This window comes from Pan paniscus, chromosome 15 (genome assembly GCF_029289425.2).
Source record: "Pan paniscus chromosome 15, NHGRI_mPanPan1-v2.0_pri, whole genome shotgun sequence".
In the NCBI taxonomy this organism is placed as follows: domain Eukaryota; kingdom Metazoa; phylum Chordata; class Mammalia; order Primates; family Hominidae; genus Pan; species Pan paniscus.
In genome coordinates, this window is record NC_073264.2 from 50,860,132 (window position 1) to 50,873,234 (window position 13,103).

Below are 13,103 nucleotides of genomic sequence, written 5' to 3' on the forward strand. Positions count from 1 at the left end.
CATGATAAATTTGGGGGAAAATTAAAATTGTATCCCAGAGACCTAATCTTAATTTCTGAACTGTCATGATATTGCAGGTGATGGTTGGATTCATAATGTCACAACAAATTGTTGGAAACAACTTACACATTTACCTAAAATAAGACCTAGGTAAGTCAAGAAATTGACAAATAGTAAAATAGTTAAGAATTTTTAAAGTATTAAAATATAGTACTGAATTTATAGTGTTTGCCATTGAAACCATAAGCCATTGAGAAGGATGTCTTTCAAATGAGCTTGATGTTACCTAAATAATTTAATTATTATTTTAATTATATCTGATTGTTAGAAATGATCTATCCAGTTTTCACCCATACTTGCATATTTGAAAATGTTATTCTTTTAGGTAAATGCATAATCTTGCCTGATAACTGTGAAGATTAAGATAATTAAAAGCATCATATGAGATTAATGTTTTTAATGTTAATATTTTTAATAAGCAGACAAAAATGGGGTTGGCTTTAATAGTAGTTATTTGTTTTTGGAAGAGGTTTAAAGCAAGTTAATCAGGAAATTTGCTTCCATGTTGATCCAACGGATGGCAGGTTATTATTAATCTCTGTTAACTGCATGATGTATTCATTGATGGGAATTTTTTGAAAAAGAAAATATGTTATTTATGGTATATTATAGAATTAAAAATTTTAGAAATTATATACTATTATTAGACTACAAAGAAAACCACATTTGTACTATAATTCTTATTTTTTTCTAATTTTATTGAATAGTATAATAATATCTTCATAGGAAATTCAGATTCAGCACATTATGATCATTATAATTGGTAATTCTTTTTTACGCTATATATTTTAGAATTTTAAAAATACAGATTATTTATGCTAGTGTGTAATCAATTTAATGATATATATTTTGTTATTTAATAAATGACAGCTTACTTGAGAAAAAGGCCTGAAAATATTTATATTTATTTTGGTATATGTATCTATATTAATATTCACAGTACATTTAGAATTCATAATTGCATTTGTGATTCTTATGTCTTCATGTATAAAAATTCATTGGAATGTATTACTTTAACAATTCTGGCTCTTTTGAAATTTTTTTTTTTTAATGTAAAGAGTTTTGTACTGAGACATGGGAGCCCAGAGTTCTAGTCCTTGCTCAGCTACTACCTACTTTTTTGGCTTTGAAAAGTCACTTAAGGAAACTGAGCATTGGCCAGGTGTGGTGGCTCATGCCTATTAATCCCAGCAATTTGGGAGGCCAAGGCAGGAGGATCACTTGAGTCCAGGAGTTTGAGAGCAGCCTGGGCAACATAGTGAGACCCCATTGCTACAGTTTTGGGTTTTTTTTAATGGCCGGGTGTGGTGGTGCACACCTGTAGTCCCAGCTACTCAGGAGGCTGAGGTGGGAGGATCACTTGATCCCAGGAGGTTGAGGCTGCAGTGAGCTGAGATTGTGCCACTGCACTCCAGCCTGGGCAGCAGAGCCAGACCCTGTCTCAAAAAAAGAAAGAAAGAAACTGAGCATCGATTTTTTTCATCGGTGAAATAAGAGAGTTGGACTAGATAATCTCTTAGTTTATTCCAGTTGTTTGATTGTATGAATGCATTATAGACCAAAGTATTAGTAAAAATGTTTAATTTTAAAATTGCTCCTATTTTATATTTCAACCCTTAATGAGTAGAGCAACACAACTATTATCTATAATATGCTGTTAGTTAGAACTAGAGCTATGTGAAGAGATTTCTTTTAATTCAGCTGATGTGTCATGTAAATAATATGCTTTATTAGAATGTTTAGGTGATAAGTTTAGAGCAGCTGTGAAAGGACATAAACTATCAGTCTGTAGAAAAAACATCAGGTTGCAAGCTAGATGTCACCAAAATCAAGGCAGGAAAGGCTTTCCAGTGTTCTTCGATGATGAAATGGCCAGAGTTTCCCTAAGGCAGATAAGACAGAGGCAGATCTACAGGTATGAGGTGAGGAGAAGAACAGGTGGGATACAGTTGAGTGTAAGGAGAACATATATATGTGTCTATATATATACTAATTTTTATAAAAGTGACAATTTAGCTAAGATCTATAAGCATTTTGTACAAATTTTTCAAGTTGTAATTTGAAATGTAAAGCTGCCCAATTCTCCTCTTAGAACTCTACAGCTAGGTTTCTCAACCTTGGCATTACTGACATTTTGGACCACATAATTCTTTGTCATGAGGGTGTCCTGTGCATTGTAGTATGTTTAGCAGCATCCCTGTCCTTTACCCAGTAGATGCCAGTTGTACTACCTTTTCTCTCCCCAAGTTATGACAACTAAAAATATCTCCATATACTGTGAAATGCCTCTTTAGGGGACAAATTGCCCCTGGTTGAGAACGACTGTTCTACAGTGTAGCACTCCTATTCTCTGGGTCTCACCTTAGATAAACCTATGGCTGAAAAGCCATATATGTAGCCAGATCTGATAGCCTATATAGTTGGCTATCAGCAAGGACCCTTTTTTATGTGTCTGAAAAAGATGTTAGAGAAAATATTAGTGTATAGAGCCCCAAGTACTGTTGGATCTCGTGAGTATTGCCAAGGTTACACATAGCCTTCTCTCCAGGAAATTAAGCTGTTCCTTCCCATGTATGAGGGCATTTTTTGTATTCTCTCTCCTTTACCTAACCCTCTTCCAGTCCCCATCCTCGACCCCACCACGTAATCTGGGTTCTTGTTGAAGATTTATATCAATGTATCTTCTATAAGAGTTGGAGAACTGGGCAGAGTATTTCCCAAACAACATCTCTAATGACTTAGTTCCATTTTGGGCCACAAGTGCATTTGTCATTGAATGTGTACATGATTGTTTGAGGAAAGTATTTGGTTTAACGAATTGTGCATAATTCCACTGTTTGCACTTGTGAAATTTAAGTAAAAGGGATTAATGTACTAAAAATTAGTTATGTGTCCCAGTTCCTGGGAAGCAGAAAAAATAAAATAAGTTGTGTGGTAATAAAATAAGTTATGATTTATAATTGTTTTAGGTATCTGTTGCTTCAACAGTTGGTATATTAAGAAAAGTAATCAAGGCCAGGTGTGGTGGCTCACACCTGTAATCTCAGCACTTTGGGAGGCCAAGGTGAGAGGATTGCTTAAGCCCAGGAGTTCAAGACCAGCCTGGATAATACAGTGAAACCCCATCTCTGAAAAAAAAAAAAAAATTAGCTGGGTGTGGTGGCGTGTGCCTGTAGTTCTAGCTACTCAGGAGGCTGAGGTGGGAGGATCACTTGAGCCTGGGAGACAGAGGACGGAGGAACCAGAGATTGTGCCACTGCACTCCAGCCTGGGTGACAGAGCCAGATCCTGTCTCAAAAAAAAAAACAAGGAATCAAAGTACTCTAAAAGTCAAAGCAATGACTATGTAAAAATCCCTAATTTACCCTCTAAAATTGGGAAATTTTTTTGAGAGTTCTCTTACTCTGGAAATATTCAACTTTGTTAAACCATAAAATTAGTATTTGTTTTTTTTTGTTTGTTTTTTGAGATGGAGTCTCGCTCTGTCATCAGGCTGGAGTGCAGTGGCATGATCTCGGCTCACTGCAACCTCCGCCTCCTGGGTTCAAGCGATCCTCCTGCCTCAGCCTCCTGAGTAGCTGGGACTACAGGCGAAAATTATTATTTGTTAATAATGTGATATTGGAAATAGACATGAACTGTCAGACCACTTCCAAAAGAATATTAGATGCTCTACTCCTTTATGAAATAATTTGTATATCTAATGACTGAATATATTGTTTTTTTCATGTTCTCTTTTGTTTGGTTGGTTTTTTTTTTTTTTTTTTTGAGTCAGAGTGTAGCTCTGTCGCCCAGGCTGGGGTGCAGTGGTGTGATGTCGGCTCACTGCATCACTGCAACCTCCACCTCCTGGGTTTAAGCAGTTCTCCTGCCTCAGCCTTCTAAGTAGCTGGGATTACAGGCATGCGCCAACAAGCTCGGCTAATTTTTTTTTAATTTTTAGTAGAGATGGGGTTTCACCATGTTGGCCAAGCTAGTCTTGAACTCCTGACCTTGTGATCTGCCCACCTCAGCCTCCCAAAGTGCTGGGATTACAGGCTTGAGCCACCGTGCCCGGCCTCATGTTTGCTTTTGTTAATCACAAGTTTTTGAGCAGCTACTGGGTACAGAACACCACATGAGGCATTTTTAAGAAGCCATAAAATTAGATTCCCCAGGTTCCCATGGTGTGCTGTTAATGGCCAACAAGCACTCTCCAGAGTGGGAGGATGCCCTAATTTGTAGCATTTGCCGATTTCCAAGGTGTAAATACTCCTACCATGGCCGATTTCAATCTTCCGACGTGATGTCACTGCACGTGGAGTTGGATGCAGATATGTACAATCAGCTTCTGCTAGCCAGTAAGCCAGTTTGAGCACACCACTTGACAATTTCTTAACTTAAGGACCTCATAATCTTAGTTAGCTAGTCAAACAGCTAAAGTAGCATGCAGAGCAGTTCTTCTTCAAATGTAAGTGAGGCAAGTATAAAATGAGCACATAAACATTAAAGGGTGCTGAATAGAGATGGTAACAGAACCAGTTTTGGGTGGGTATTTGGAATACTTCCTGGGTGTTTGGAGCCTGTTTTTAAGGCCCAGTAAGAATGGCTTATTATTCTAAGCATAAGAAATAGAGTGAACAAAAGCCTAGAGATAGATGATAAGCTTTTCTCATAGGGGAAGCAAGGAAATGAATTTAGCTAAGTAGAGGGCTCATTTGGGAAAAGCCAAGAATTAAGATTTGTGGGAAAAAAACTGGTTGATCACAAATATTAGGCTAGGAAAACAGCCATTGGTAGTGCAGATACTTCATCATCAGGAAATTTCCATGGTTAGAGACAATATTTGAAAAATATTTGTTATTAGCCATATGTAGCTGAGGGAGATGAGAGACTGAAAAACTAGGAAGATATTATGGTGTTCTGTACTCAGAGTGATGAGTAGTGTGACAATGGAAATGTGAAGGAGTGCCAAATTGGATTTGTTGGGTGATGGGGAACATAGAGTAGGAAAAAAGGCAAAAATTATAAGAACAGTAACATCGCAGATAGTAATAAGAAAACTGGGGAAAGTGCCTGTTTCAGCAATAAGGTGATCAGTTCCTTTTTAATTTATTTCACTGCAGGGATAATATGTATGAGAGAAAAAGGTTATAAAAATATTGAAGGACATAGTAGAGTTATTAAGAGTCATCTCTGGCTGCGTGTGGTGGCTCATGCCTATAATCCCAGCACTTTAGGAGACCGAGGCAGGAGGATTATCTGATCCCAGGAGTTCAAAACTAGCCTCATCTCTTTAAAAAACAAAAACAAAAAACAGAGAGAGAGTCATCTCTTTAATGGTGTGATTTAATGAACTCTAGAGGAATCTTTATAACCCTTTTTAGGATATTCCAAAGGTTCAAGTTCAATCATGTCTCTTTTAAATAGATTACATTTTAGAGTATGAAATTTAGAATTGATTTATATATAATGTACAGTTTCTCCCATGACAGTGTTTCACTCTGTTTATAATTTTCAATCATAGGTTATGGCACACAGCCTGTTTGGGAAAAGAAAATGAAATAATGGTATTTGGTGGGAGCAAAGATGACTTACTTGCCTTGGATACAGTAAGAAAATCTTATATCTAAATATTTCCTCTGAGTAGTTGTGTTATTCACACTAAATGGCTATTCAGCAAGAATGTTGATATTCTAACATTGCAAAATATGAAGGGCATGAAATGTTACTCTGTGGTTTAATTAATCTTCAGGATGACTGGCTTTTTTGTTTGTTTGTTTTTGAGATGGAGTCTTGCTCTGTCCCCCAGGCTGGAGTGCAGTGGTGCGATCTCGGCTCACTGCAAGCTCTGCCTCCCGGGTTCACACCATTCTCCTGCCTCAGCCTCCTGAGTAGCTGGGACTACAGGCACCTGCCAACATACCCGGCTAATTTTTTGTATTTTTAGTAGAGAGACGGGGTTTCACCGTGTTAGCCAAGATGGTCTTGATCTCCTGACCTCGTGATCCGCCCGCCTCAGCCTCCCAAAGTGCTGGGATTACAGGCGTGAGCCACCGCGCCCAGCAAGGATGACTGGCTTTTATGAAGCCTTTCTGGATATTTTGGATTTACAAATCAAAATAGGTCTATTAGTTTGATTAGCAAAATTATTAAGAAGACCTTTTAAAGGATGACTCCTCTTTCTCTTTTCTCTTACATGGGTTTCTCTAATATTATTGAATTAAAATATTTGTATGTAGGCTGGGTGTAGTTGCCCACGCCTCTAAATCCCAGCACTTTGGGAGGCCAAGGCAGGCAAATCACTTGAGGCCAGGAGTTCGAGACCAGCCTGGCCAACACAGCAAAAACCATCTCTACTAAAAATACAAAAATGACCCAGGTGTGGAGGTGCATGCCTGTAGTCCCAGCTACTTAGGAGGCTGAGGCACGAGAATCGCTTGAACCCAGGAGGTGGAGGTTGCAGCAAACCAAGATCATGCCATTGTACTCCAGTCTGGGTGACAGAGCGAGACCCTGTCTCAAAGAAATATATATTTGTATCTAATATTTGATACATAAAAAGAATATTAATAATGTAAATGCTAAGTATAATAAATACCCATGAATTTTGTTAGCTAATTTTAGAGTTAGAACATCATCAGTACTGTTGAAGCCACCTGATTATTCCTTCTGAATCTTACCTACTAGCTTGCCCCTTCAAGAGGAAACTACTTTGTTGAAATATTCCAAGTATATTATTCTTTTTTTTTTTGAGACAGGATTTCGCTGTTACCCAGGCTGGAGTGCAGTGGCATGATCTCGGTTCACTGCAGCCTCCACCTCCTGGGTTCAAGCGATTCTCCAGCCTCAGCCTCCCAAGTAGCTGGGATTACAGGCGTGTGCCACAACGCCTGGCTAATTTTTTGTATTTTTAGTAGAGATGAGGTTTCACCATGTTGGTCAGGCTGGTCTTGAACTCCTGACCTCAAGTGATCCACTCACCTCAGCCTCCCAAAGTGCAGGGATTACAGGCATCAGCACCATGCCTGGCCTATTCTCTTTTTTACTATATATCTTTTACCACTGCTTTACTCAGCTGTTTTACATTTAAGTTTAAAGCATTTCAATTTTAAAATTTGATAAAACTAAGGTCAGAGGCATAAATGAGTAGCATTTGGAGAGTATGGTTCTTTCACTCCTAGCACCCTGGGAAATTCAGAGCAGGGCGGCCATATTTATACACTATACACAATGGGACAGGAGTTCAGGAATGATTGATCTGGTTTTGTGTAGGACACTCAAAAATAGAGGATTCTGAGCCATCAGGGATGGGGTATGGTGAGCCAGAGCCTAACCCAGAGGGCACTAGCTCCCTTTCATCTCTTGAGGCACAGTTATCTCCAGAGCTGCTCCTATGGAGTGGCAAACTCCAAAGCAGGATGGCTTCTCTCCAGGGAATTTGCTTTATTTTGTAGTTATGAAGCCCCTAACTTAAATGTTTTATATATTGAAAGTTTTAGAGCTTTCTTTGGCTGAGAATTCAGTGCTTCACTAAAAGATTAAAACTACAACTTCGCATTTATTAAAAAAGCAAATTTTGTGGTTTGTCTTCTCTTTCTTGGCACTAGAAATCTTCATTTAGGATACAAAGTTTTATCATGAAAGTAGGAATTCTGATTAAAAGCATGATCATAAATTATGAAATTCTAAAGACCTATTTGAAAGGATTAGATACATTTTCTGTGACTTTTCTACCACATTAACTTTTAGATGAGAGACTCATTATTCAAATAATCTTCCAGATCTTGACTTTCAAATTAAGAATTCCCGGGGAGGGCTGGGCGTGGTGGCTCACGCCTGTAATCCCAGCACTTTGGGAAGCTGAGGTGGGCAGATCACCCTGAGATCAAGAGTTCCAGACTAGCCTGGCCAACATGGCAAAACCCCATCTCTACTAAAAATTACAAAAATTAGCCAGGATGTGGTGGTGTGCACCTGTAATCCCAGCTACTCAGGAGGCTGAGGCAAGAGAATCACTTGAACCTGGGAGGCAGAGGTTGCGGTGAGCCGAGATCGCACCACCGCACTCTAGCCTGGGCAACAGAGTGAGTCCTAAAAACAAAAAAGAGAGAATTCCCGGGGAATCTTGAGACCACCTGGAAAAGGAGGACAAGGTAAAGAGGAAATTTTTACATATGAGTTATTTGAAAGAAAAAGTTCAGCTTAAAAACAAAAAAAGTGCCAGGCGTGGTGGCTCACACCTGTAATCCCAGCACTTTAGAAGGCTGAGGCCGGCAGACTGCTTGAGCTCAGGAGTTTGAGACCAGCCAGGGCAACATGGTGAAACCCTGTCTCTACACCAGCTGGACGTGGTAGCCTGTTCCTGTGGTCCCAGCTACTTGCGGGGCTGAGGTTGGAGGATGGCTTGAGCCAGGAAGGCAGAGGTTGCAGTGAGCTCTGATTGCGCCACTGCACTCCAGCCTGGGCAAGATAGCCAGACCCTGTCTCCAAAAAAAAAAAAAAAAAAAAGGTTTGAAAACCACTACTGCGCTGGGTGCCATGGCTCACGCCTGTAATCATAACACTTTGGGAGGCTGAGGCAGGTGGATCACCTGAGGTCAGGAGTTCGAAACCAGCCTGGCCAACATGGCGAAACCTTGTCTCTACTAAAAATACAAAAAAAATTAGCGGGGCATGGTAGTGGGCGCCTGTAATCCCAGCTACTCAGGAGGCTGAGGCAAGAGAATCGCTTGAACCTGGGAGTTGGAGGTTGCAGTGAGTGGAGATTGCACCACTGCACTCCAGTCTGGGCGACAGAGCAGGACTCCATCTCAAAAAAAAAAAAAAAAGAAAACCACTACCGTTATTTTTTAACTCACTTCTCGGTGAATAATGTATTTCTTATTTTCAAATTTGCAATTATGTAGGCTATTGGTTAGGTTAAAATTTGGTCACTGAAAATTGGAAACCACAAACTCAAAGTTTGTAGGTAGCAGGTATATGTATGTACATGTATGTTTATGTGTGTGCATGAATTTATGTGTGTGTGTCAACAGCTAGAAAGATTTATTTGCTGCCTTATACAATATCTTTTACATTTATAAAATTAAGAAACATTCAATTATTAACTCATTGTTATTTTTATCAAAAACTTAATAATGCCTTTTTTATGTTGATTAGGGTCACTGTAATGATTTATTGATCTTTCAAACACAGCCTTATTCACTACTCAGGTAAGCAAATTTAATATTTTCTATATATTTGCTATGAATATATGATAATTTCTTTCTCATTTTTGGGAAGCGTTGAAATATTTTTCAGGTTGTTTATGACATGAATTCAAGAATATGTTCACATCTTCCTAAGAGTATAATCAAATTTATAATGGTGAACTATACACCAATGTGAGTTTTAAAAATGAAAATATACATGCGTGGCGTGATGGCTCACACCTGTAATTGAGTGCTCTGAGAGGACAAAGCAGGAGGATCACTTGAGGTCAGGAGTTCAAGACCAGTGTGGGTAACATTGTGAAACCCACGACTCTACAAAAAAAAAAAAAAGTAGCTGGCATGGTAGCTCACATGTGTAGTCTTGGCTACTGTGGCTACTAGGGAGGCTGAAGTGGGAGGATGGCTTGAGCACAGGAGTTTGAGGCTGCGTTGAGCTATGATCATGTTTCCTGTACTCCAGCCTGGAAATAGACTGAAAGCCTGTCTCAAAAAATAAATAAATAAATAAATATAACACACACATATATATATATATGTGTGTGTATATATATTTTGTATATATGTGTGTGTGTGTGTATGTACACATACAATACAGTCACTGTTTTGTTTGTAAAATTGCCTTTAGTTTATATGGTAATATTAAACATACTATATTTCCTTAATTCTAAGCCTGACATTTTTCACATTTTAACTTTTTGGAAATTAGAGTGTGCCTAATAATATATATCATATATATGTTATGTAGTCATTCCTTGGTATTTGTGGGGATCGGTTCCAGGAAAACCCCCACTTGGATACCAAAATTCATGGATGCTCAAGTCTCTTATATAGGGTGATGTAGTATTTGCATATAAACCTATGCCTATCCTACTATATACTTTAAATAATCTCTATATTACTCATAATTCCTAATACAATTTAAATACTATGAAAATAATTGTTACACTGTTTTGTTTAGGGAATAATTACAAGAAAAAAAAGTCTGTACATGTTCAGTACGGATGCAACTGTCATAAGCCTAACTATATTTTCAATCTGCAGTTGATTGAATCCACAGAGGAGGAACTTACAGATACAGGGGGCTGACTGTATATACACACATACACAGATATTTAATATAGAAGAATTTCTTTTTTAACCCCAAAGCTAGTATTAAGTTGGTGATATGACTTGTAGTGTCTTAGCTCATACATTCTTTACTCTAAAAGGAGTCTGTACAAAGTTTAGTGGGAGGATTATGGAAGAAGCCCCTATTTCTACCTGTGAGAGTTGGGAGGAAGGAGGAAGGATTTGAGAGATGTAGAAGTTGCCCAGTGAACAAGTGTGGGAATTTTTTTTTTAATTTATTTTTTTATTGATAATTCTTGGGTGTTTCTCACAGAGGGGGATTTGGCAGGGTCATGGGACAATAGTGGAGGGAAGGTCAGCAGATAAACAAGTGAACAAAGGTCTCTGGTTTTCCTAGGCAGAGGACCCTGCGGCCTTCCGCAGTGTTTGTGTCCCTGGTTACTTGAGATTAGGGAGTGGTGATGACTCTTAACGAGCATGCTGCCTTCAAGCATCTGTTTAACAAAGCACATCTTGCACCGCCCTTAATCCATTTAACCCTGAGTGGACACAGCACATGTTTCAGAGAGCACAGGGTTGAGGGTAAGGTCACAGATCAACAGGATCCCAAGGCAGAATAATTTTTCTTAGTACAGAACAAAATGAAAAGTCTCCTATGTCTACTTCTTTCTACACAGACACGGCAACCATCCGATTTCTCAATCTTTTCCCCACCTTTCCCGCCTTTCTATTCCACAAAGCTGCCATTGTCATCCTGGCCCGTTCTCAATGAGCTGTTGGGCACACCTCCCAGACGGGGTGGTGGCCGGGCAGAGGGGCTCCTCACTTCCCAGTAGGGGCGGCCGGGCAGAGGCGCCCCCTCACCTCCCGGACGGGGCGGCTGGCCGGGCAGGGAGCTGACCCCCCCACCTCCCTCCCGGACGGGGCAGCTGGCCGGGCAGAGGGGCTCTTCACTTCCCAGTAGGGGCGGCCGGGCAGAGGCGCCCCTCACCTCCCGGACGGGATGGCTGGCCGGGCGGGGGGCTGACCCCCCTACCTCCCTCCCGGACGGGGCGGCTGGCCAGGCGGGGGGCTGACCCCCCCACCTCCCTCCCGGACGGGTTGGCTGGCTGGGCAGAGGGGCTCCTCACTTCCCATTAGGGGTGGCCGGGCAGAGGCGCCCCTCACCTCCCGGACGGGGCGGCTGGCCGGGCGGGGGGGCTGACCCCCCCCACCTCCCTCCCGGATGGGGAGGCTGGCCGGGCGGGGGACTGACCCCCCCACCTCCCTCCCGGACGGAGTGGCTGGCCGGGCAGAGGGGCTCCTCACTTCCCAGTAGGGGCGGCCGGGCAGAGGCACCCCTCACTTCCCGGACGGGGCGGCTGGCCGGGCGGGGGGCTGACCCCCCCCACCTCCCTCCCGGACGGGGCGGCTGGCCGGGCGGGGGGCTGACCCCCCAACCTCCCTCCCAGACGGGGTGGCTGGCCGGGCTGGGGGGCTGACCCCCCCACCTCCCTCCCGGACGGGGTGGCTGCCTGGGCAGAGGGGCTCCTCACTACCCAGTAGGGGCGGCCAGGCAGAGGCGCCCCTCACCTCCCGGACGGGGCGGCTGGCCGGGCGGGGGGCTGACTCCCCCACCTCCCTCCCGGACGGGGTGGCTGCCGGGCAGAGATGCTCCTCACTTCCCAGATGGGGTGGCTGCCGGGTGGAGAGGCTCCTCACTTCTCAGACGGGGCGGCTGCCGGGCGGAGGGGCTCCTCACTTCTCAGACTGGGTGGTTGCCAGGCAGAGGGTCTCCTCACTTCTCAGACGGGGCGGCCAGGCAGAGACGCTCCTCACCTCCCAGACGGGGTCGCGGCCGGGCAGAGGCACTCCTCACATCCCAGATGGGGCGGCGGGGCAGAGGCGCTCCCCATATCTCAGACGATGGGCGGCCGGGCAGAGACGCTCCTCACTTCCTAGATGTGATGGCGGCCGGGAAGAGGCGCTCCTCACTTCCTAGATGGGATGGCGGCTGGGCGGAGACGCTCCTCACTTTCCAGACTGGGCAGCCAGGCAGAGGGGCTCCTCACATCCCAGACGATGGGCGGCCAGGCAGAGACACTCCTCACTTCCCAGACGGGGTGGCGGCCGGGCAGAGGCGGCAATCTCGGCACTTTGGGGGGCCAAGGCAGGCGGCTGGGAGGTGGAGGTTGTAGCGAGCCGGGATCACGCCACTGCACTCCAGCCTGGGCACCATTGAGCACTGAGTGAACGAGACTCCATCTGCAATCCTGGCACCTCAGGAGGCCTAGGCTGGCGGATCACTCGTGGTTAGGGGCTGGAGACCGGCCCGGCCAACACAGCGAAACCCCGTCTCCACCAAAACCAGTCAGGCGTGGCGGCGCGTGCCTCTTGGCAGGCTGAGGCAGGAGAATCAGGCAGGGAGGTTGCAGTGAGCCGAGATGGCAGCAGTACAGTCCAGCTTCGGGTCCGCATGAGAGGGAGACCGTGGAAAGAGAGGGAGACCGTGGGGAGAGGGAGAGGGAGAGGGAGAGCAAGTGTGGGAATTTTATGCAGAGGGAATAACATAAGTGAAGACATATGAGAAAGAGAGAGATAAAGAGGGGACAAGTTATATTTCAAGGAGTATACTGTGACATTTAGATGTTCTAGAACATGAACCACCTGAAAACCATTAGACTAGCTCAAACTGGACCTTTCTGACGTCTTTCTTAACTACCCCTTCTCTTAGCACAGTAGTTCTCAAACTAAACTCTCATGAGGGGCTTCAAAAAAATTAATGCATGTGTTCTGCCCCTA

General features: G+C 43.2%; 1 protein-coding gene across 2 annotated transcripts in view; it reads left to right on the forward strand.

Moving 5' to 3' along the window:
* Nucleotides 1-13,103, forward strand: part of KLHDC1 (kelch domain containing 1) — a 66,145-nt gene that overhangs the window by 41,792 nt on the left and 11,250 nt on the right. For both annotated transcript variants that reach the window (XM_003831743.4, XM_063596195.1), the window contains exons 10-12: nucleotides 78-150; nucleotides 5,567-5,651; nucleotides 9,202-9,254. In XM_003831743.4, the coding sequence (XP_003831791.1) occupies nucleotides 78-150; nucleotides 5,567-5,651; nucleotides 9,202-9,254 (211 nt within the window). The remainder of the gene's footprint in view (nucleotides 1-77; nucleotides 151-5,566; nucleotides 5,652-9,201; nucleotides 9,255-13,103) is intronic.